The 26,070-nt window shown below is 38.1% G+C and overlaps 1 protein-coding gene across 2 annotated transcripts in view; it reads left to right on the top strand.

Annotated features, from left to right (window-relative positions):
• The first annotated feature begins 10,198 nt into the window (after window positions 1–10,198).
• ENTREP2 (endosomal transmembrane epsin interactor 2) overlaps window positions 10,199–26,070 on the top strand; it is a 587,469-nt gene continuing 571,597 nt past the window's right edge. The window contains exon 1 of one of the 2 annotated variants that reach the window (XM_069098432.1): window positions 10,199–11,131. In XM_069098432.1, the coding sequence (XP_068954533.1) occupies window positions 10,883–11,131 (249 nt within the window). In that variant the 5' untranslated portion in view covers window positions 10,199–10,882. The remainder of the gene's footprint in view (window positions 11,132–26,070) is intronic. The other variant, XM_069098433.1, reaches the window with a different exon arrangement.

Below are 26,070 nucleotides of genomic sequence, written 5' to 3'. Positions count from 1 at the left end.
TTATGCTTTCACTCATTCCCTATCCTGTCTTTGGAATATTTCCCTTTCTCTTTTCATCCATTGAATTCTTTTATTTGAAGGGGCACCTGAAGAGGCAGGTGATTTCATTAGTATAGGTAACTTCCAGCCAGAATATCTATATCCACATCTACATTCACTGAAAAATATTATATATTACATATACTTACTTACAAAACTAGACTATAACCTCCATGAGTATAGGAATAATACCCTAAGTTTTTCCTTCCATAAATGGCCATACCATTGATCTCTACAGAGAAAATACATAATTAATATTTGCTGTATGATGATATTGGACTAGTTAGCTTTATAATCTACTATAATTTATAATCTTTATAGTTAGCTTTAAAATCTACCAAGGAATTTTGTAAGAAATTCGTTGTCAATTTGGAAAATGGTAGGCAGACACCAAGTGACTTAAGTGTCAAAAAAGGTAGTATATAGAGAAATACAGAGTTAAGGTTACCTGGGTCCTGTTTTTCTTCTACAAGACCAAACTGGAAATTTAAGACATATTTGAGGAGGAAAGGTACATAGCTGACTAATGACTTTTGCTTTACAAGCCATTGTACTTTTTCTATGAGCCCTTTTAATGATTTAATCATTTTAAAGGGAGAAGGTAAGATCATTGGGCAGAGTTATATTGCAGCCTGGATAATGGAAAGAAATTCTGTGAAAATTAGATGGGTGATAACCTAAGCAGCTGACTTCTAAAGAATTGTATATCTCCAGTGGTGGAGCTAGTAAATGTCAGTGTTTCAAAGGCTACAAGTGTAGATGAAGGTTAAGTTGAAAGAGATCTTGATTTTCATAATTATGATTTCCTTCCATTAGGCAATGGTTGGGCTCCATTAAATACTATGTGGAAGATGATGGGTAAACACCTCCATAACAAAGGAAGATAAGAACAAATATCTTCCATGAAAATGGCACCTATGTGCTTGCTGCTGAGCTAGGGGTGACCAGCTACAGATGATGAGCAGACGGAATTGTCCTGTTTGGAGACCTGTACCCATGTATTGGCACAAAGGTTGCGGCTTAAGTACCAGTTAGAATTTGGATGAGGGAGAGATGTTATTTCTCACCTGTAACTGTAACTGAGCATCCTTATTAAGGATCTAATTACTTGCATGAGAATAGTAGAAAAAGTACTCCATAATAGTCAATCTCACTTTTCCTGGCTATGTAATGGTACCCAGAGGAATCATGCAGTCAAAACTTATACCACACAATCAAATTTGTAACCTGGAAGATCAGGGCCCCTTCAACAATGCCAGTGACTTCAGTTTAGAGAGCCATACTTTAATCACACATGAATTCCTAAGTTCTGTTACTTGGGTCAGATAAAGAGAAAAATCCCTCTAAAAAAATGAGACATTTCGTAGATGACTGAAACTGCCAATATCTATTATATTAATTATAGCTATATTCTTTATCTTTGTATTAAGCTCCTCATCAAATACTAACATACTTGGGTTGCAGTGTGGGTGAGGACAAATCTTGTTAGCTTTGGAGACAGGCCTGGGTTCTAATCCTACTTTAGACACTTACTAGTTTATCACAGCCCCTCAAGGTCTCACTTTTTGTCATCTCTATGGGCTCAATATAAACTTACTGTACAGAGGGAAGTGGTTTGAAAATCTTCAAGCAATGTCTAAATGTAAATAGTTTCATTATAGGGAAAGGTTGTGTCTTATTTGTCTTTGAATCAAAACATCATAGATTTAGAACTGGAAGGGACCTTAGTAATTGTCTAGTACAGAACCCCCATTTTACAAATGAGGAAACTTAGACCCAGAAACATTTTGACTTTCCCAAGGTCAAACAGATGGAAGAGCTGGGATCAAATTAAAGTTTTTTGACTCTAGACCTAGCATTTCTTTGATTGCAACCTTAAACTAATCTGTACATAGTAGAAATTTGGTCTAAATACAGAAGCAGCTAGGTGGCATAGTGACTAGAACATTGGATCTGGAATCAGAAAAACCTGAGTTCAAATTCAGTGTCAATACACTGACCAGTTATGTGACCTCAGGCAAGGTGCTTAACCCTTTGTCTGCTAATTTCCTCATCATACAATTTAGAAACAATCTGTAAAAAAAATCTGTAAAAACAATAGCATCTATTCCCCAGAGTTGAAAGTCTCAATTCAGATGATATTTATAAAGAATTTTGTGAAACCTAAAATGCTACACAAATGGTAGCTATTATTACTAATTTTAATTTTTTATTTAATTTTTAATTAATGGAATAAAGCAAGTATTTCCATTACATAGTGTAATAAAAAAGATTGCATATGAAACCACAAATCTATTATGTATAACTTGCTATTCCTTTTAAATATACAATAAAATGATCATAGAAATTTCTTTTTTCCCTTCCTTTTCTTTCCTCCCCACACCCTGCCCTAGAGATGAATACACACACACACAATCTTCTGTTTATCAGTTCTTTCTCATGTCTTTTGTAGTTAATTTGGATATTTATAATAGCCTAAATAGCTTATTTGCTCAAAGTTCTTCTTAAAATAATATCACAGCTACTGTATACAACGTTCTCTTGGTTCTGCTATTTTCACTCTTTATTATTTTGTGCAAGTCTGTCCATGTTTTCCTAAGATCATTGAGCTCACCATTTCTTATAGCACAGTAATATTCCATCAAAATCATATACTGTGTTCAGTTATTCCCCAATTGATAAGCAATTTTCAGTTCTTTGCCACCACATAGAGAGCTGCTATAAATATTCTAGAACATATAGGGTTTTTTTCCTTTTTCCCTAATTATCTTTGGAAATAGACCAAATAATGGTATTCCTGGGTCAGAGGCAGTTTAATAACCCTTTTGGATAAATTCAGATTGCTCTCCAAAATGATTGGACCAGTTCAAAATTCCACCAACAATGAATTAGTGTCCTAATTTTTCCACATCCCCTCCAACATGTCACTTTCCCCTTCAATCATTTTAGCCAACTTGACAGGTGTAAAATGGTATCTCAAGGTTGTTTTAATTTGCATTCCTCTAAACAATAATAATTAAGAGCATTTTTTCCTATGACTATAAATTGCTTTGATTTCTTTATTGGAAAACTGCCTGTTCATACTCTTTGGTCATCTACCAATTGGAGAATGACTCTTATTCTTAAAGATGTGACAAAGTTCTTTACATATTTGAGATATGAGACCTTTATCTGAGAAACTGTATATAAAATTTCAGCCCCTTCCCCAATTTTCTGCTTTCCTTCTGATCTTGGCTTCATTTGTTTTATTTATACAGAACCTTCTGAAGTTCAAAGTAAAAGAAATTATCTATTTTATACCTTATCCTGCTCTCTATTCTTGTTTATTTGCAAATTGTCATTTCCATGAGTCTGATAAGTAATATGTTCCATGTTCTTCAATTTTTTTTTTGTAATATCTTTCTTTACATCTAGGGTAATGTATGCATTTTGACCTCATCTTGGTAAATGGGGTAAATGGGTCTGTGCTCAGTTTCTGCCATACTGCTTTCCAGTTTTCCCAATAATTTTTAACCAAATAATGAATTCTTATCCCCAAATCCTATCTTTACACTTGTCAAATACAAGTTTACTTCATTTATTTGCTGCTGTAAAGTGTATGTCTACTCTGTTCCATTGACCTACTTTTCTATTTCTTAGCCAGTACCAGATACTTTTTGTAATTACTGCCTTATACTATAGTTAAAGATTTAGTACTACTAAACTCCTTCCTATACATTTTTAAAAAATTAGTTCCTTTGATAGTCTTGAATTTTTGTTCTTCCAACTGAATTCTGCTAATATTTTTTTCTGATTCAGTAAAATAATTTTGGTAATTTAATTGGGATGGCATTGAATATATAAATTAGTTTTGGTAAAATTGTCATTTTTACTATATTGGCCCTGTCTACCCATGTATTTCTCCAATTATTTAAATCTAATTTTATTTGGGTAATTTTGGGGGTAATTTTGTTTATGTAGTTCTTGGGGTTGTTTTGGCAGGTGTACTCTCTGGTATTTTATACAGTCAAGTTATTTTAAATGGTGTATGTCTAGCTATCTCTTCTGATTTGTAGGAATGCTGATGGCTTATATGGATTTACTTTATATCCTGCTTCTTTGCTAAAGTTATTATTTCAACTATTCCCATTATTAATTATTTTCAACTATTTAAATTATTTCAACCCTTTGGGATTTTCCAAATATACCAACATATCAACTGAAAAAAGAGATAGTTTTATTACCTCATTCCCTATTCTGATTCCTTTTATTTCTTTTTCTTCTCTTATTGCTATTGCTAGGATTTCCAATACAATAGTAAATATTATTATTATTTAAAAGAATAAAGTAATAACTACAAATCCAGCAGATTAAACGGGTATATGAAATATAAATACTAAAATCAAATTAATGATTATTTTTTAAGTTTATGATATGTATACAGGAATTGTTGATGATACCTTCAAGAGGATTCTTTTTTTTTTCTTTTTAAGCAATTGGGGTTAAGTAACTTGCTGAAGGTTACACGGCCACTGTAGCAGCAAGCACCCCCAAGCGTCCTCAGGGTTTGCCGCCCATACAGGTTCTTGGATCTGCTTTGTTAAAGGAAAGCAACTCAAAATGGGTTAACAAGCTTACTTTAATCAGTCAGACATATATCGTTTACCTTGTTCAGGGGAAAAAGGTCAGCACCCTGAACTTCAAAGCATACAGGCAGAATTATCAAGACAGAAACAGATCAAGTAGACAGATTTCCAAACTGTCCAACCATTACATCCATACCCAGTCAACATCTGGGTTTCCATATCTGGGTTTTTCAAAGCCGGGGGACTCTCAACAACGGCTTCCCAGAATTCAGATCAAATCACAGAACACTTCTCAAAGTGAGTCCCAAAACAAAGCTACACATCAGGGCTTATATAGCCTTCTCTTGGCTCAGAGAATGTAACAACCTTATTGACTCACTGGCCACTCAAGAAGTATCTACTGAAAAACAAGCCTCCCTCCCCATGCTTCAGGTGCATTTTAGCCTAGGGGCAGGGAAGATCTTCCAAATTTGCATTCCCATTACAGCCACTTATTTCTGGGTGTGGTGCTAAGTATCTGAGCCTGGATTCTATCCCCCAGGTCATCCTGACACTGGGGCCGGTGCTCTTACTCACTGAGTCACCTGGCCACCCCTAAGGTATGGGGTTAAGTAACTTGCTTGAGGTTACATGGCCAGGTGTTTCTGGGTGGGTGCTAAGTGTCTGAGCCCGGATTCAATCCTCCCATCATCCCGACACTGGGGCCGGTGCTCATACTCACTGTGCTACCTGGCCACCCCTCAAGAGGATTCTTTCAAGGATTTTTCAATGAAGTCAGGGAGATAAGATATAAACATAAAAGGTTAACAGACACACACATGCATACATATATGTACACACATATATGTATGGTTTTAAGACAACAACAGATGTCACAAGGCAGTAGTTAATTGACAGGAGTTGAGAGGAAGGAGAGAGAGATTGAGGTTGAGATGATTAATGTCAAACTACCTGTCTTTGATCAGGTATGTTGTATACTTAGCCCTACTGATACATTGACATTTCTGGCCGTAAGAAAGTAACATAAGTCTGAATCACTGACTCTGTATCAATGTCAGTTTTAAAGGTGGTTCCTCAAAAGTCAACCTGTATATCTTGATCACACCTTGGCCTGACTTGAACTTCTGGCCTAATCTTACTTCTATTCTGCTCATGACCTGAGAGGTTTTATAGAGGTAGTAGGATCTAAGATAGATCTTGAACTATGAGGGTTTAGGTAGAAAGGAGGAGGGTCATTCCAAGAGGATGGAACAGTGTGAGCCAAAGCACAGAACAGGAAATGTACAAGGTATATTCATGGAACTGTGAAGAAAGCAATTTAGTTAGAATGGAGGGTTTGGAAAAAAAAAAAACTGGAAATCAGGCTAAGAAAATAAAATGGAGTCAGATTGTGAAGGGCCTTGTTCCACCATAAGAGACAAAACTTTATGGGATCTTGATACTACTTCATTTTTCATTACTTATGATGATTACTATTTACCCAAAGAATTCCATTTGTAAGTGATTTGCTGCTATTAGGTAGAAGTGATTAGAGTATCATTAACTCAGAATCATAGATTTTTAGAATTTTACTTTTAGAAATTTAATATTTACACTGATAAAGGCTTTTTTTGGGGGGACAGTCACTGTTTTAGTTTTTCCTTTTAAAAAGTTAGTCAAGGAGTTCTGGCTGAAGTTGAACATCATACTTCAAAAACCAAATGATAAATTTGGCTCTATTTTTTATCGTAAACTGATGGATGAGAATCATGCACATGGGATGTGCATGATTCATAACTCTAGTACTTTTTCCCTAAAGGCTAAACATTTCTTTCATTTATTATTTTGTTAGTGTCAATATGTATGCATATGAATAGCTGCTTATTTTTTATATCGAATCATTAAAATATGCAAGTCTGCAAAAGTGCTGGTAGAATTAATCTAAGTAGATTTTTTTTTCTCACACATTCATTGTCCTTTCTGCATAATCCAGAATGATTTGTTGGCTTTAATCAGGTGGTTCTCACAAATGTAAAATAATATTTATAAATGCTGAGAAGTAAGCCTCTTGAAAAAAAAGAGCCAAATAAGCAACTTTGGCGACCCTGAAATGAATTAATGGTCTAATATAAACTCATTCTAAGTGATAGAAATACCTTTCACAGTTATTTTAAAATACTGAGGTCTATATGGTATTTTTAAAAATTACTTTTAAAATGTTTGATATGAATAATTATTTGAACTTCATCTTCCTAAATTTGTGTTTTTTATTATATAATCACTATTATTCCAAGAATTTATAAATGTGTTCTTAGTGAATTTCATACACTGTTACTTTCCACTCTATTATATACCCTTCGAGGGTAGGGACCAAGTTTTGTTTATATTTGGCTTTCCTTAGGAAATAGTCAAAAAGCCTTTATTAAGCACTTATTATATACTACACATTATGTTAAATATTGAGGATAGATAAAAATAAATGGGGAAAAAAAGTCCCTGCCCTTAAGGAACTCATATTCTAATAGGTAATGCAACATGTAAATGTCTAGGCATATACATAATACCTATATTTATCTTTCTATCCATTCATTCATCTATCCATAGTATATGGAAGGCAATCTCAGAGGGAAATGCACTAGCAGCTGGGGAGGAATAGGAGTGGACCTCTGCTGTAGATAAGATTTGAGTATATTGAACATAGAAGATATTCAATAAGTGTACAATGAATCTGTTTTCCAATATGGGTAATAAACTGGTGAAAGTTGCAGTTCTGGATAAAGCTCTCCTGCTCTTCAGTTCCTAAAACAAAATTTCACAGGGGAGGGGCCCCTCCAACTTAGAAGATTCACCCAAACCCCTTTTCTTATGAAGCTAAAGTCTCCTATTTCATTGACTCTCAAATACTGCAGAGTGGCTGCCTGAGTAATAGGTCTGTGGGTGGCAACTAATAACAGGAAGTTCTCTTTCCTTCCTTCCCTCCGAGAAAGATAGATACTGTGTTTATAAACAACTCATAAAGTTGTTTCCTGAAGTGGTTGAAAGCCAGAAAAAAAAAGTGACACTAATGCAATAATTTCCATTGAAAAGGGATCTTTACTACACTGACTTCCAAGTCTTAGAGCTTTCTAAGCATGATATAATGAGGTTGAAGAAACAGTGTCCCTTTGCTTGCCTGTTGGAAAAAATCAATGAGGTTTTACATTTATTTAGAATATAACTAACACTGACAATACATTGATATGGTATTTTAAGGTTTGCAGAGCACTTCACTTACAATATTCCTATGAGCTGGTGAAAGTATTAGACCCATTTTACAGATGAAGAAATCAAGGCTCTGAAAGACTCCTATGAGTTGAAGAGGAAATCTGACTACAACTATAGACTCTAAGCCCCCAAAAGAAGTTCAGATTTAGAGATTTCTGAAGGAGAGCCCACAGTCTTCTTTATAATTCCAGTACAGTGATTTATCAACCCTATCTGGAAATTCTTCCTTTCACTTATATCTGTTAGTTCAAACTAATTTCCTATTATTTGGATCTCAATGAAGAAAGCCAAAAGATAATGATAGCTTATATTTAAATAGTGCTTGGTGGTTTACAAAGTTTGTATACAATTTCCTTCGTTTTTACTTGTGCCCAGAGCTCCACATATTCTATGGCAGCTTCCCATTCCACTTACAATTAAAGGTGGTACTTAATAAGGTCCACGGAACACTGATTTGTAGAAGGAACTATCTTTAGTTTCTATATACTTCTACTGCCCCATGGTGACCTTTGTATTTTAGAGGTAAGGTCAAATTAGTAATGTAGTCTTGCAAGTACAATAATTCATTTATAAAACACTTTACAAAATGCTTTCCTGACAAACTTGTAAATGTAAATAATGATACCTCCACTTTGTAGATGAGGAAAATGAATTTTGGAAAGTGACTTACCCATACTAACATAGATTGCTAGTAGGTTTTGAAGCAGAGATTTCAATATAATATTTTAAAAAGTCATCTTAAAATTATTTTTATATGCAGAGGCCTACAAAATACCTCCCAAGTCCCACTAAAAAGAAGGAAGATTCTAAAATATATACTTTAACCTAAGGCAAAAAGAAAGATATGCTGACAGAAGATGGACTAAATTTGCTATTTTTCTTATCGGAGCGCTAGGATTTTATTTATTTTAATACCCTCGGCACTGTTAGAAGGTAAACTTTTCATTTCAAGTAAAATCCTGCTTGTGAAAGTCATATAAGCAGATGTCTTGCACCTCAACGGGCATACTGAAAAAAAAAATACTATATTCTCAGAGAGGAGCTCTAGGGTGGCTCCGTCCTCGAAATTCCGAACCAGTCGAATAAATATCTTGTATTTTACAAGATTACCATATTAGATATGAATAATTTGGGGGAGGAAGTTTGAGAATGTAGTTCTCTGCTTGTGTAGACTGCTAATTAAAATTACTCCATCGACCAGAGTTTTCTTCAAACCCGCTGTATTACATTAAATATAGACCACCGTAATATTTGACATTTAACAATGGTCTGAGTCAGGACATAAGAAATGTATCTCTTATCTTCCTAATTTAATTCTCTTTGCTTATGAAAAACCAAAACCAAAACTCTTCTCTCCTAGATCATTTGCTCTTTTCTTACTCTTTCCCTGAGGGATCTCCCCTCCCCCACCCGTTTTTGTCGGTTTGCTTTACCCCAATCAAAACAGCTTCTTCCCTTTCCACAGCTTCAAATAGGGGTTAACTGATGTGTCTTTGGCGAGGAGATTCCAGTCAAGCCCGGCTTGGAAGTCTCCTAGTCCACCAGAAGAGGATCCATTGTGAGCTCCCGAGCCTGAGCGCAGGGCGCACCGCCTACCCGGGCCTCGGGGCCAGCTCGGAGAGGAGACAGTCCAACCTGCTAGGCACCCTTTTAAAGATCTCGGGACTGCCCCGAAAGCTCAGTTGCAGTCCCTAATACCTATTCCCCAAAGCCACCCCCCAGCCCGGGCACGGGAGTTTCAGGGGCCTGTTGGGTCGCTCTACTTGTTCCTGTCTTGCGGAGACAGATTCCCGGCCCAGTGTCAGTCAATCCAGTCCAGAAGGGAACCGGGTCACTGCCAAGACCCAGACGCCTTTCGCGTCCTCAGGGCTCCCATCTCGCCCCCCTCTCTCAGCGGGAGCCGCTGCCCTTGATTTTTCTTGCTCGTGGAAGCTGTTCATTCTCCCCCTGGAGGCGGCGGTGGCTCTTCCTGCAGCCTCCCGCCCCTTCTCCAGTAAACACCCTCGTCCACCCCCTACTCCCCAAACCAGACTCTCGCTCCCGAGGGGCCGGCGCCTCAGAGGCTTCAACGGAGCGCGAACGAGCGTGGAGGAGACTCCGGCTCAGCTCTCCTCTCTTCTCCCCGGCGTTACCACAGCGGATCCTGCGGTGCTATCACCGGACTGGCCTGGCCGCAGCACCTGTGCCACCACCAGCGCCTGCTGCCTTTCTCCTTCCCTCCTCCGCCCCCAGCCCCTCCTCGAGCTTAGGGCCGCTGAGTGCACATCCGGGCGGCGGCTCGCGCACGCGAGCGTCTGGCTGGCTGGCTGGCCCGGGTGCGTGGGGAGCGGGGCTGCTCGCGCCCGTGCCCGAGTGTGCGGAGCCGGCTCTGGAGGAGCCGTGCGCCGGCGGGAGGCGGGGGTAGCGGTGGAGCTGAGTGTGTGCGTGTGTGCGAGTGTGTGTGTGTGTGTTTTGTGTGTGTGTGTGTGTGTGTGTGTGTGTGTGTGTGTGTGTGTGAGGGAAAGGGAGAGGAGAGAAAGAGAGAGGGGAAGAGGGAGATCTAGAGCGCATCCGTGATGCAGAAGGCTCTGTAACCCGCCCTCCACTGGAGCCTCGGCAGCGGCCGCGGCGGCTCCCGCCCGCCTGCGGGATGGGGTTGCCCACGCTTGCTTCTCTTCTTCACCTTCTTGCCCGCGGGCGGCGTGCAGCTCCAAGGGACCCACCTGCCCTAGCATCCCCCACCAGAGGACGTCCCCGACTGAGGCTCAACTTGCCGCGGACTCTATTGGAGGAGCGGGGGAGCGAAGCGCCCTGAGCTGAGTGCTGAGGGGCCAGAGTCCCCTCTTCGGTCTTAGGGGCACCAGGGCAACTGTCGCAGCCTCCTGAGCTCCAGCTGCTGCGGACACGGGGACTGAGGGACTGCTTGCGCTCAGACAGAAGCGGCACGGGGGCTCCCGGGCTGAAGGTCCCAGCTGCGCATCAGCAGAGGACGAAGACGAAGCGGTGTCAGTGCCTGAGGAGCTGCGGCCCCGCCCGGAGCCCGCAGAGTACCCGGGATGCCTCCGGCCGTGGCCGGGGGTGGCTCGGGCTTGGCGGTGGCGGGCCCCCGCTCGCTGAGCCCCGCCGCCCTGTCCCGCAGCCTATCCCGCCTGCGCGAGTACCGGACCCGCTCTCGGATCATGCTGGCTCTCGGGGTCACACAGATGGTGCTCGGATGCCTCATCGTGGCGGTCAGCTTCGCGGCGCTGGCCCTGACCACCTCAGCCAGGGTCCGGCACTCCTGCCCGTTCTGGGCTGGCTTCTCGGTAAGTACTATCAATCGCTTGCTTCCTTTCCCTTCTCTTAGCCCTTTCATCCCTGGTCCTCGCTTCTCCCCCGGTGGCACCTCGGACATTCAGCACCCAGAAAGTTGGCAGCTGAAACTTGCGACATGCACCAAGTGAGGATGGGGGTTCAAAGTTTGGGAGGAGATGGACTTGCGAATAGTGCCTGGCCCGGTGGTGATCTTCTGGAGGTGTCCGGCCATGCTCAGCAAGGCACACATTTGGGAAAGATGCGCCCGCTCTTGGTCATTCTTAATAAGGGGCAATTACTATAGAACCCCAGGAACTTCAATAGCCCCTAAGTTCAGGGGATGGGATTCCGATGTCCGCTTTTTTGGGGAGTGGGGTTTGGGGGTGTTAGTGCATTAGAAAGATCTAGGGCAAATTACTTCTCAAATGGAAAACTGACAATTTAAGAAAGAATTGCCGTTTCATATTCCAACACCAGCTATAATTACACTCTCCTAAAACAAACACCTAATCTGTATTGATTGGGCAAGCTATTGAACAACATAACCTTGTTAGTTATCTTACAGATGCCAGTCAGCCAAACATTCGGGCTTTTTGCCAGTTACCTGTAGAAATCACAATGTGATGAAGATTATAATGGCATGATAGTTATTCATAGGAAATTGGTCCTGAAAAATTAAGCTGTAGTTATGCAATAGGTGATTTTTCTGTGCCCTTCTCCCTGCAGAATTTTCAGAAGTTGGGTCCCAAATCCCACAGATGGGTGTTTAATTATATCCATGAATAGAACGGTTTGTCTTGGATTTTCAGCTGAAGGCTTTCCTTGGTCAATTGACTAAACTTTTCCCCATAAGGGTGTTTATTGCTAAGTTTTAATGTGACTTTTTCGAAATAATTTGCTTTCATGCATGTAACTTTGTCTTACAAAACTGAGTAGACTCACATGCTTCATAGGTCCTTGAGATGAGATTAGGATTTTGGTACAAATTTAATTACCAGACAGGTTGTGTTGGAGGTAATAAAATGAGATTAGAACAGTAGGCACAGATTGCAATGCACACATGCAATACAAAAATCCTCACAATTGCAAAGAGCAACAAATGGGACTGCTCCATTGGGAGAGCTAGGCTTCTTTGCTCTTTGCTTGCCACCACATTTGCTGAGTGAGGAGATTTGTGACAGTTAACTGCCATAGTTTTCAATGTGAAAATTGAAAAGCCTGTGAATAGGTAGGCTTGATCTAAGCCTTTTCCCCTCCAAATAATGTTTGTTTGTTTTTTTTACCACAGGATGATGTGGAATCAGCCTTCATTTGACTCCACTTTTGCCTATTGTATACACATGTATTTCTGTTTCCACATCCAGTGGCATTATGCCATATTTATTTTTGGGAAAATATTATATGGACATATGATATATATTTGTAGCATGTTCTTCCTGAATCCTTGAACTGGCTGATCAGGTTTTAAAGTTTGTGTGTGTGTGTGTGTGTGTGTGTGTGTGTGTATTTTCCCATGGAGTGGAACCAGAGATGTTTCCAGGGTAACATATCACAGAGGGTTCTGTGAGGAGGTCTTGCTTCCTTTAATAGATTGTTGCTAAGAGTTAATTTTTGGAATTTTCTAGTGTCTTTTTAAAAAATGAAAACATACTGCATCTGTAGCTTTTAAAAATCAAAGAATGAAAAATCTATTTGGAATTGATAAATTTATATACAAAACATAGAGGAATCAGTTGAACTGACTTGTGAACTTCATTTTGCTGCATCTGGAGTAAAAATGGTATAATAATTCCACAAACAAAAACTTATTTGAGGTTCTTTTAACATTTGTTATTCGCCCTTGAATGTATAGACAAAAATTCGCTCCCTCCCTCCCCTACCCCCAAACCTTTGGTTTTCCTTTTCTGGTAATGGCCTTTGTTCTCTAAATCTAGCATGTAGCTTTTTTAATGAGATCAAAGCAAAAGTGACTCTTGAAACCTCATAATCGATACAGGTGTGGTCATTAATCTTAATTGGGGTATTAATTTCAAAGCTTATTACAGACTAAAGCTGAGTCTGGGAGAGGTGATCTGTAACAACCATTGTAGGAGACTCTTAGCCCAATGTGCTTGTGAAGAAAAGAATGAGGTTTTGAGACTATAACTTTGGAGTTATGATTCAAAGCCTTTACTATATATAGTCACACATCTGTTGCTCAGTTTTACCTCTACTTCATATATATTATATTGATTTGGAAGTTTTAATCTATTAGAAATTGTCTTTTGGGTGGTATACTTGTATATTAACTGATTTTTTACTCTTTGTAACCCCTTCCCCAAAGAAATATAGCTTTGGATTATGGATAATGGAGATTTTACAGGGCATTATGAGAAAGATTTAAAATTTTTAGCTTCAAATTACCTAAAATTGAAAAAAAAACTCTTTTTTTCATTCTACATAGCAAAAAAACCTTATTTACATAAAGTTATATTGAATGTGTTCTTTTCTTGGTATAATGGATTTGGAGTAAGAGGACCTCAGTTCAAATTCTAGCTCTTCATCTTACTGTGATGCCAAGAATGGGTTGAAATATAAAAAAAATGAAAAATTAGGTTACATTTCCAGTCTTATTATTTTTAGGAGTATGTTACTATATGCTATTATAGTATAGCAATTTCCTGTAGTTTTGGATATTGTTTTTCCCCCTATTTCTATTTTTATTTCCTTATATGTGTGTCTTTTTCTTTTTTTACTTTTCTCTTTAAACTTAGCCTTTCATAGACACGTACCTTTTTTCTCCACAAATGTCTTTGTTACACACTCTGATAAACAATCTAGATCAAGGGCAAATTTCCATATAAATATATACACTGACATCTCTCTATAAATGCTCTCTGGCCCATTCCATTGGACAATCTTGTAGTGAAGTTCTCTGTGTAACTAGAATACATTCACAAGAGCCAAGATGAACCCACCTTATATTGAAGTTCATTCTCTAGAGAGTATTGAGTATTGTTATTACCGTGAAGTGCTAGTGTAGTTTATGAAGATAAAAACAGATGATATTATTTAAATAACTACTTTTCTCTTGGAGATTTTGTATACTGTAGATTTTTGCGTATTGAAAAGCTATTATATTTCTGTTTTCTTTATGTGTTGTGACTTGAATGCAATTAACAATTTAAAACATTTTAAAATTAGTTTCTTAGAACTTGATTAAATCTTTTAAATGGAGATTAAAACACTCCATTTAACTGTGAGATTTCTGTGATTATTTTTCTTATTTTTCAAAAACAGATTTACAAGTATGTACTGGATATTAGACTCAGGTTATTAGTGTATCTTGTGGCTGACTACCTGAGTAGTTCTGGAATGGGATTTGGGAGATTCATAATCTAATCCTTAGTTTTCCATCAGTTTGCTTTGTGACATTGGACAAATTGCTTGGTTTTTCTGGTCCCAAATTTCCCCATCTGCAGAATGGTCAATTTGAATTAGACCTTGCTAAAACCCCTTCCAGGGCATCCATTCTAAGAATTTGTCAACTTGTGATCAATATACTCATGACTAGCTACTAATTACAGTAAAAACTAATTTGCAGAGAATGTAGATAGGAATCATAAAGAATGGGAAGATATGACTTGATTGTGATTTACAGTTATGGATGGGATACCTATAGTAATGAGATCACATATCTATTGAAGTACTGACTAGTTTCTGATAAGATTGTTTCCTTCCAATAGTTGCCATGTCCTGAATTTCTACTGGCAAGATAGAGTTAAGTTTTGAGATTATTAGAAAGGAGAGTTTCTCTTGCATGTGCAGGCAGTCTCTTCTCATATTCCTGGAAAGCAGAGGCTTTGGGAATATATAGTGAATGTAGATTTGCCAAGAAAGTAATACTGGATCTTTGAATTTGCCACCTGGCCATGTCCAAAACAGGACTCACTATCTTTTCCCTCAAACTTCCCTTCTAAACTTCTCTTTTACTGTCAATGGGACTATCATTCTCTCGGTTACCTAAGCTTGAAATCTTGATGTCATCTTTGATCTTCCTTATTCCCCTCTATCCAATCTGTTGTCGTCTTGTCATTTCTACCTTCACAAACTCTTTTGTATATTATCCCTTTCCCCCATTCAAAACTATCATATCAGTATAAGTTCTTATTATATAATGTCTGAATTATTGCCATAGCCTTCTGATTGGTCACCCTGCTTCAAGTCTTTCTTCACTACAATCTATTAATTTTTCAAAGTGGTCTTCCAAAAGAGCACTTCTGACAATATCACTTCCAATTGAATGGAGAAGATAAGTACCTAAATAAGTATAAGGTACTACTGAGTTTAGTTGCTATGTCATTGTATATGGAACAGTTTAGTGCTGAAACTTACAGAAAATGTACTTTTGCATAAATAAGAAATTGATTGATAAATTATGTAAAGTATTACCTCTTTCATAGGTGAACTGTTTATCCCTGAAAGTAGTAGATTTTATAAGTCAGCCCCCTTGTAATTTCTTTTTTTTTTTTTTAAGCAATCGGGGTTAAGTAACTTGCTCAAGGTTACACGGCCAGTTATTTCTGGGTGTGGTGCTGAGTGTTTGAGCCCGGGATTCGATCTCCAGGTCGTCCCAACACTGGAGCTGGTGCTCTTACTCGCTGAGCCACCTGCCCCCCCCCCCTTGTAATTTCTTATAGCACAGTAGTACTCCACAATTATATGCCAAAACTTGTTTAACCATTCCCCAATTGAGGAACATCCCTTCAATTTCCAATTCTTTGCCACTACAAAAAGAGCTGCTATAAATATTTTTGTACATATTGCTACCTTTCCTTATTCTTTGATCTCTTTGGGGTACAGACCTAGTAATAATATTGCTGGGTCAAAGGGTATGCACACTTTTATAGCTGTTTGAGCATAGTTCCAAATTGTTTTCCAGAATGGTTGAATCAGTTCACAACTCTACCAGCAGTTTTTAATGTACCTATTTTTCCTCATATGCTCCCACATTTGTCATTTCTTATAGGTGTGAGGTGATACATCAGAGTTGTTTTAATTTGCATTTCTTTAATCAAGAGTGATTTAGAGTATTTTTATATGACTATAAATAGCTTTGGTTTCTTCTGAAAACCTGTGTGTTCTTATCCTTTAATTATTTATCAGTTGGGGAATGGCTTGTGTTTTTATAAATTTGACTTGTTCTCTATATATTTGAGAAATGAGGCCTTTATCAGAGAAACTGGATATATATTTGTCTATTACTCTATTGCCTATGGTACCTTTTTAGCAAAATGTTATTTCCCCTGATTATATCTTTTAATCAGGTCTGGTTTTGCTTTTGTTTTTTCTGAGATTATGATTGCTACCCCAGTATTTTTTGCTTCCATTGAAGCATAGTAGATGGTGCTCCAGTCCTTTAACTCTGTATCTTTCTCTTTCAAGTGTGTCTTTTGTAAATAACATATTCTGGTTTCTAATACATTCTCTCCCTGCTTCCATTTTATGGGTGAGCCCATTCCATTCACAGTTATGAGTAGTAACTGTATATTTCTTTCCATTCTATTTTCTTCTATTTATTTTTCTCTCTTTCCATTTTTATCCTGTCTTTCCTCAAAAGTCTGATTTGTTTCCCTTAATCTGCCTTCCCTTTCTATCACTTCCCCCTCATATTTCTCCCCATTTCTATTCTTATTTCCCTGTTGGCTTAGGTATATTTCTGTATTGAATTGAGTGTGTGTGTATACATATATATACACATATATACATATAAATGTATATATTCTTCCCTCTTTGAACCAGTTCTGATGAAAGTGAGATTCAAGCATTGCCTATACCTCTTCCCACATTATCCTCTCCAGCATAAAAACTCCTTCTTTGGGGCGGCCAGGTAGCACAGCGAGTAAGAACACCGGCTCCAGTGTCGGGATGACCTGGATATTGAATCCCGGGCTCAGACACTTAGCACCCACCCAGAAACACCTGGCTGTGTAACCTTGAGCAAGTTACTTAACCCCAATTGCTTAGGGGCAGCCAGGTGGCTCAGCAAGTAAGAGCACTGGCTCCAGTGTAGGGATGACCTGGGGATCAAATCTAGGCTCCAATACTCAGCACCACACCCAGAAATAACTGGCAGTATAACCTTGAGCAAGTTACTTAACCCTGATTGCTTAAAAAAAAAAAAAAACAACCTCCTTCTTCAAGCCTTTTATGTGGAAAAAAATTTCCTCATTCTACTTTTCCCCTTCCCCTTTATCCAGTGCATGGATGAAGGAGTGATGCCCTTCACTTTTTTTTTTTTTTTTGAGATCATCCTAACATAATCAGCTTACACTCATGTCCTCTGTCTATGTAGACTTCTAATTGCTCTAATAATGATGAAGTTCTTAGGAGTTACAAGTATCATGTTTTCATATAGAAATGTAAACAGTTAACTTTATTGAGTCTCTTATGATTACTCTTTCATGTCAACCATTTTATACTTCTCTTGGGTCTTGTGTTTGAACGTCAAATTTTCTATTCATTTCTGGTCAGGAATGCTTGAAAATCTTCTGTTTCATTAAATATCTATTTTTTCCCTGGAAGGATTATGCTAAATTTTGCTGGGTAGGTTATTCTTGCTTGTAATCCTAGCTCCTTTGCCTTCTGGAATATCATATTGCAAGATCTCCATTCCTTTAATGTGGAAATTGCTAAATCTTGTGTGATCCTGACTATGACTCTATCATATTTGAATTGTTTCTTTCTGGCTGTTTGAAATATTTTCTCCTTGATATGGGAACTCTGGAATTTGGCTATAATAGTCCTGGAAGTTTTCATTTTGGAATCTCTTTTAGCAGGTGACTGGTGGATTCTTTCAGTTTCTATTTTACCTTCTGGATCTAAGATATTGGGGCAGCTTTCCTTGACAATTTCTTGAGATATGATGTCTAAGTTATTTTTTTGATTGTGGCTTTTAGGTAGTCCAATAATTAAAAAAAAAACTCTCCTTTGCTAGGGCCTTCCAAATATAGCCCACTTAGCTAGTGTGACCCAGATTGAAGATGCTGTCTCTTTGTGGGCCAAATTGAAACTGCAGGAGGCTTCTGAACAGTGGCAGCCTGACATTGAGGAGGAGTATGAGGATTCCAGTGGAAATGTTGTGAATAAGAAAACATATGAGGACTTGAAATGCCAGGGACTACTCTAGTATCCTGAATCCAAGCTCTGTGACCTGGTTGAGCATCCTAGAATTTGACATTTTTTTATTCCACACAGGCACATGTTCCCAAAGATTGCTGTGTGATCCAACACTCTAGCATGTGTCTTGTGAAGATAAGAATTGTGGACATGGTGAGGATTTGAAATGTTAAAATTTTTGTTTTATATTAAAAAGGGTTCTGCAAAAAAATCTCTCCTTGATCAATTTCCAGGTCAACATTTTCCAATAATATATTTCAAATAATATATTTTCTTCTACTTTTCATTCTTTTGATTTTGTTTTATTGTTTCTTGATGTCTTTTGATGTCATTAGCTTCCAGTTATGCACTTCTAATTTGTGGAGAATTATTTTCTTCAGTGAGCTATTGTACCTCTTTTCCATTTGGCCAATTTTACTTTTTAAGGAGTTTTTTTCTTCAGCAAATTTTTGTACCTCCTTTTACCATTAGGTCAATTCTGTTTTTTTAAGGTGTTATTTTCTTTAGTATTATTTTAACCAAGCTAAGTTAATTTTCTTTTCATAATTGTCTCACAAAACTCTCAATTCTTTCCCCCCTTTTCCATTATCTTTCTTTAATACTTCTAGGAATTCTTGTTGGGCATGAGTCCAATTAGCACTTTTTCCTTTGAGGCTTTACTTATCTGTTTTTACATAGCTGTTTTCATATTGTTGCCTTCTGAGTTTGTCTTAGTCTTCCCTTCCATGTAGTAGCTTTTTATGGTCAAGTTCTGTGTGTGTGTGTGTGTGTGTGTGTTTTGCCCATTTTTCCAGCCTATTTCTTGAGTTTGAACTTTATGTTAATGTTGGGCTCTGCTCACCTGGGATGAGAAGACAGTCTCAAGCTTCAGGTCTTTTTGCACTGCTATTTTCACAGTTCTGGAGGTCTGCAAGTTTTTGGTGCTTCCATGGTGATGTGATTTGGGGAGAGGTGTGGTACCTGCTTTCTGGGTCTGTGCTCTGGTCCGTACCTAGGAAATTCCCCTGGTCCTCTGCAGCCATAAATACTGGTGCTCCTCTTGGCCCTGGAACTGTTTCCAGGAACCCTACTTCTTTGTGACCAATCCCAAGAGCTCCTCTCCACCCTAAAACTGTAATCAAGAACTGTGTTTGGGTAATATGAATAGGCAGTCCGCACCAGCTGCACCCAGCGCCAATAAAGGGTACCTTGTAATATCTTCCTGACCACTTCTTCAAGCCCCTTCCTGTTTCTGGGATGAGAGCTTCTGAAGCTGTGGCTTCTGTCTTGGCCACTGCTAGTGTTCTTTCTATGCTCTGTACTAGTTCTCAGGCCAGTGTTACAGACCTTTCCTGCCAGCTACCCAAGTCTTTTTAGGCCGGGAAAAATGTCTCACTCTGATTTTTTGTTGGCTCTGCTATTACAAAATTTTATATGAGATGTTATTTAGAATTGTTTGGAGAGTAATGTTGGGAAAGTTCAGCTGGGTTCCTGCCGGTATTCTACCATGGTGACTCTGTACCCTTAGATCACCTTCTTAAGGATGTAAGATGATGCCTTTTTTGCATGTGAACAGTTTAATGGTTTATAGGAGGCAGGGGGAGAACTTTCATTTATTAAACACTGATAATGTTTGAAGAAACAGTTTAAAAAGACAGATTATGGGAGAGGTTTCTCTGAGACCTGATAAATGACAGTAGCTGTTAGGCTATTGTGGGCTTTATTTGCATGTAGCAGTCTAAAATCTAAGAGTATAAAACTCATAAAAACAAAAAAAAAACAACCATAACTGCTTGGAGATTATAAGATGATTAAATGAGTACTGTGGAAGTCACAGGATAGATATGGTGAGTTTTTACTTCACAAGTGAAAGGTAAATCACAGAATAAAGAAGTTGATTGCTTTTGGAGTGCTTCCTAGAGTTTGAGACAAATGAAGCCTCACTTGTGAGATCTTGAGAGCTAAAGTGGTCAGCAGGGGGAGTATGTTCCATTCATAACAGAGCAGAGGCATGGGAGATAGCCAGTGAAAAGGAGGCAGGAAATGGAGTATAGTGTGTGAGAAAAGAGGGAAAACCAGTTTGACTAGATTGTAGACTGAGAGGGGAAGTAATGTCCCTTGAGGGTGGAAAGGTTGGTTAGGGCCAAGGTGTGTAGGGCTTAAAATGCTAAATAGAAGACTTTATATTTTATCCTGAAAGCAATAGCGAGCCACTGGAGTTTATTGAGTAGTGGAGTGACTTGTTCACATCTGCGCTTTAGAAAGCTCATTTTGGCAGTGGTATCTACAATAGAGTAAAGTAGTGAGAGCCTTTAGGTGGAAAAACCAACCAGAAGGCTCTTGCAGTAATCTAGGTTAGAGGACCTGGATTAAGGCGGTAGCCTCAGTGATTTGAGAGAAATAGAATGAAAGAGATATTGTGGAAGTAGACATAGCAAGGTTTGACAGCTGATTTGGATGTGTAGGCCAAGGCAGAATGAAGAGTCCAGCACACTGCCATAGGTATGAATTTGGAAGATTAAAAAGACGGTGTTGCCTTTAGCAGAAATAGGGAAGGTTGAAAGAGGGGAGGATTTTTTGGGGAAAAGATAATTCTAGTTTTGAACATGTTGAATTTGAGTTGAGATCTCTCTCTCTCTCTCTCTCTCTCTCTCTCTCTCTCTCTCTCTCTCTCTCTCTCTCTCTCTCTCCCCCTCCCCCCCCCCCCCCCCCCATATTGAGATGATACTTAAACCCATGAGAGTATGAGAATGGATGGGATTCCTGAGAGAGGGAAAGAGTGTAGAGGGAGGCCTAGGATGGAACCTTGGGAAACAGTCACATTTAGGGTATATTATATAGATGGTAAATGATGATGGAGATGTAGGAGTGCTCATGCAGTTTGGAGAAAGACCAGGAAAGAGTAGTATCATGAAAACTCAGAGAAGGGAGAATATCTAGGAAAAAAGAGTGGTTGATAGTGTGCTCCATTTCTGTACCAAATAAGCTCTTGGAAGTAAAAGATTTGTACCCAGGTGTCTGTGACAGAAAAGCTGTCTGCTAATTTTGGAATTATCAATATTTTCTTGACTTCAAGCTTTTTGAAAAAAGTGTCCTAATTATACCAAATCCACACTTCCAAATTCACATTTTTTTTGTATTACAGAAAGTTTTATTGAAGAGAGAAAAATAGAAAGTCATGTGTATGTATATGTTTGTGTGTGTATACATATGTTATTATAGATTCTAGGGATCCTTATCACAATCTCTATGACGTATGGTAATGCCTAACTACTCTTGGCTCCCCAAATCCCACAGTGAAATCTCCTAATACTTATTCTAGTACTAAGTAAGATGAGGATTCCTTCAAGGTGTGATCTTTTCTTTTCTGCTCTCTGCTGGTGCTTTGGCAGTGTTGTTCTCTCTGTGGTTCCCTGCACCTAGCTCTTTGGGGGGCAAGGATTATCTCTTGCCTCCTTTTGTATCTCCAAAGCACAATGCCTGGCACATAGTCAGTGCTTAATAAATGTTTATTGATTGATTGATAGAAAACCATAGGGAGCTTTTCCTGTATCATTCTGTACTTTCCTATTGTCCCTTTGCAAGAGGTAGGACAGGAGATTGAAGGTGAAGTGGTTTCAGAACATAGCAGTGGTCAAAGACTTGTAATTCCAAAAATGTTATGGACTGAAGGAACATTACAGCTAGACATACAACAAGATAGGAACTACTGGCAGAAAAGATAAAGAAGGCAGAATTGAAGATGGTAGCCTTTTGCCAAGTCAGAAAATGTTTCAGTCAATTTATATGACCAAGTGATGAGGACATTTCCCCATCTGTAAGGGACTAAGAATGGCTGTTAAATGTGAATGGCTGAAAATCTGAGTATAAATGCCAATTCTATCTTTGCTGAGGTTTCCAATCTCACTGCCTCTCCCCCAGTCAGAGATTTTGCTCAGACTTTTCCTTGTTGGAGGTGTTAAGGAAATTAAGACCAAAACTACACTGTGAGGTGGAATGAGATTGTAGTCACTGGGGATGTGATAGGTTGATTTACTGTTGTTATGAAAAAATGTTTCAGTTTTATATGTAGACTTGATTTGCTAACAGACAAGTCAGTTTACCCATTTATAGAAATTTGGAAACTAGATAAGTTTCCTAGAGCCTTTAAATCTGGGTGGGGACAAAATGAGTAAAATAGAGTATTAGTAGAGAAACGTCATATTGTGAATCCTGTTCAATTATCAGAGACTAAAGTCCTACATCTAGGTTTTAAGCCTTTGTGACAATATCCTTTCTCACAATAGTCTTTGCACTTATATAGACTTAATACCAGAGCAAATTTTTGTTATCAATGTCCAACTTCATGAGAGTTGCTTTTACAAAGTTCACATTCAGACAGGATATCAAATCCTTTTCACTCTTCATTCTGAAAGTGAAGATATCGTTTGGCAAAACCATTTTTTTCATTTAGTTGCCAATATATACCAATTGCTTTCCAATTTATTCTCTCTACAGGTACTTGGGTGGAATTATTCAGATCATCCAAAGTGATTAGCTAATTACTCCAGTAGAGCCATATCTTCTGAAGCTCGTAAGGCAAGTTTGCCATTAGGCTAGTATCAGACTATTTAGTAAATTTGGGAAGAGAGTAAGAAAGACCCCAGTACCCACTACATGAGTTTAGATGGCTAAGCTTGTTAAGTAAAGAACACAGCAAAAGAATAGTTCTGAAGGAGAAATGTGCACTAGTAGACATTATTTTAAGTTCTTAGAGATCTTGGTTTGTTTCTTAATCATTTTGTTAAAGCTAACATTTTTGCTTACTTAATACAAGAAGTCAAAGCAGCTATTTCCTTGTCCCAGAGAATGTGTGAAGCTATAAATTTAAAGCGAGAGAAGTGTTCTCAGGCAAAGAGCTTTTCTTTGAACAGTGGCACTATTGCTCAAAAATTGTTTTTCTCCATTGCCTATAGGCTAAAATATACTTTTTTGCCTACTATTTATGGTCCTTTAGAATATCCTTTCTTTTCTTTGTTATTAATAGTGAGCATCCCTTCCTAAAAGAGCTACTTTCTATCTGTCCTATGATTTATAACACATTCTGGTTCTTCCCTAATTTATTGTAATTGTCAGAATAGTACTGAAAGGTAACTAACACAACTCAGAATTCTTTCATCTGAAACAATTTCTTCAACAATAAATACTGTATTACAAGCATACAAGTTCTCAACAGATTAGCTATTGAGAGTATAATTATAGCCCATATTTTCCCTTCCCTTTTTTGATAATTTTTAGAACTGAGTACTAGTCCTTTACCTCTCCAGTCTTATTTTGCACTATTTCTTTTCATCATTTATTTTTGTCAAAGAATATATTCCCTTATTTCAACTTGCCTTTTCTTTTCTTCTTGCATCTGTGGAGACTGACCACCATGTCTAGACTGTACCTCTTTCAGATCTCCCATTTGTGAAATAAGAGGTTGTGGGGTATATTGCAACAAGTTGGAGTCAGGAGAAACAGATTTGAATCCTGCCTCTGACATTAGCTGTGATGTCACAGGCAAGTGGCCGAAACATTCTAAGAGGTAATTTCTCTATCTGTAAAGGAGCGATAACATAACTCTTTGTGGTACTTAACCTCACAAGGTTGTTATGAGAAGCAAAGGAGATCATGTGTGTATTTACATAGATATGTGAAAGGTGCATGTGTATGCATACACACACACATGTTCTGAGAGAATTATATAGATTCTGGCAATCTTTATTCCAATTCCCGTGGAATTGGCAGATCAGGTCATTAGATCGTGTACTCTCAGGGTTCTTGGTGTAACTCTGAAGGGTTGGGATTTGCATTTCTAATGTTGTATAGTTCATGAGCCCCCTACCTGTGTACTTCATGATTATCAGATGATATTAGTCAGATAGACTTTGCTTTTAGAAAGGGGGTATTTACCAATTTATGTAGTTGGTGTATTCTCTTGGAAATAATGTTCAATGAGAGAGCACATGTGGCAGAAGGGTAATGTGCAGCTCCTAGAAGTCCTTTCGCTATATTCCTGAAGATGGTCCTCTGAGGTATGGTATAAATTTTCTGCTTAACTCTTTGTAGAATCTCGAATATGCTTTTTTCATCCAGTCCAGTTTGTCCTTGGTTCATGATGCAGATACTACTGTCAGCCATTTCAGGAATATTGCTTAGATGTGAAAAAATCATTTGAACCCTTCAAATTTCAGAAGACTACCAGCAAGAGGTGGAACAGTTCTACTAAACTTTAGTAATTTACTATACAAATAGTAACATATAATAATATTTTTGTCATTTTAGTGTTTATTTGAAAATTTATTTATTTATTTTTAAAGCAATTGGGGTTAAGTAACTTGCTCAAGGTTACATGGCCAGTTATTTCTGGGTGTGGTGCTAAGTATCTGAGCCTGGATTTGATCCCCAGGTCATCCTGACACTGGGGCCAGTGCTCTTACTTGCTGAGCCACCTGGCTGCCCCTACTTGAAATTTTAGAAGGAAATTATTTAAAACCTTATGAATAAATTATTAATAATTTTATAATCAAGAGTATAATTATAACTTCACTTTCTTTCTCTTTTTTGGCCTCTCTTCATCTAGGTTTGAGTACTGCTATTGAGTACCACTATTTACTAGCAGTGTGACCTCATGCATGTCATTTAGCTTTTCTCAAGCTCTTTCCTCATTCTTCACTGAGAATGATAAGAATTTAGTATGTATTGCACAGGTCTGTTTTGAGAATTTGTGAAGTTCTTTGTAAACTGTGAAGGGACATTGTGTGTGTGTATGTATGTGTGTTTGCATATATATATGTATAGACATGTACATCCATATTCTAGTAAATGCTAATAATATTATTATTGCCATCTTCAGGAAAGAATAGAGACAAAATTCACCTCTGTTAAAAGGCAATTTCACTGAGAGGTTCAAGCTCTTGTCTAAAGTAAAGTTTTTCTTTTAATTGTAGATTTAAGTTTTCTATGCTATTCTTGTCCTCTAATAGTGCAGAACATTTTAAGTTACTTCAGTACATTACTTGATAGGGTCACACATACCAACTGTGTTTCTCTTGATATAAACTAACCCCCCATGGCTTTTTACATTACCTCCTTTTCCATTAACATTCATGGTAGTTAAGACTTAATGCAGATTTCTTCCTTCTGGCTCTAGCTCTGTATTTTTTATGATGTAATAATAAAATTGGTATAAAATTAGACTTCTAAGTTATGATTTTATTGGGGTTCTGAAAATCTGGAATGCTGCACTTCTGAAAACTGCAAACCATTTGTCATGACCTTTAGAAATGATTTTTTAAAAGTAAAAAAAAAATGGGGGTGGCTAGGTGGTGCAGTGAATAGAGCACTGGCCCTGGAATCAGGAGGACCTGAGTTCAAATCCTACCTCAGATACTTGACACACTTACTAGCCATGTGACTTTGGGCAAGTCACTTAACCCCAACTGCCCTCCAAATAAAAAGCAAAAAAAAAAAAAAGATGGTGGATTACAGGTGTGATATGAGGCATACCCTGTTAGCATGGATAATTTTATCGTCATTCAGTGGAATAGAGGACTTTCAAGCATTCTTGTTGAAAAAACCAGAGTTGAATAGAAAATTTGATATTCAGATACAAGAAGCAAGAGAAGCATGAGAAGGTAAACAGGGAAAAGAAATCATAAGGAACTTATCAAAGTTGAACTAATAACATTCCTACATGGAAAAACAATAATTGTAACTTATGAAACCTTTCTCAGTAGTTGAAGGGAATAGAAATCTCTCTCTCTCTCTCTCTCTCTCTCTCTCTCTCTCT

The sequence above is a fragment of the Petaurus breviceps genome, unplaced genomic scaffold, assembly GCF_028583685.1.
Source record: "Petaurus breviceps papuanus isolate PSGF00001 unplaced genomic scaffold, PetGlider_PUasm1.0 37, whole genome shotgun sequence".
Classification (NCBI taxonomy): domain Eukaryota; kingdom Metazoa; phylum Chordata; class Mammalia; order Diprotodontia; family Petauridae; genus Petaurus; species Petaurus breviceps.
Note: the sequence above shows the minus strand (reverse complement) of the source record. Positions and strands in the feature narration are given on the sequence as shown.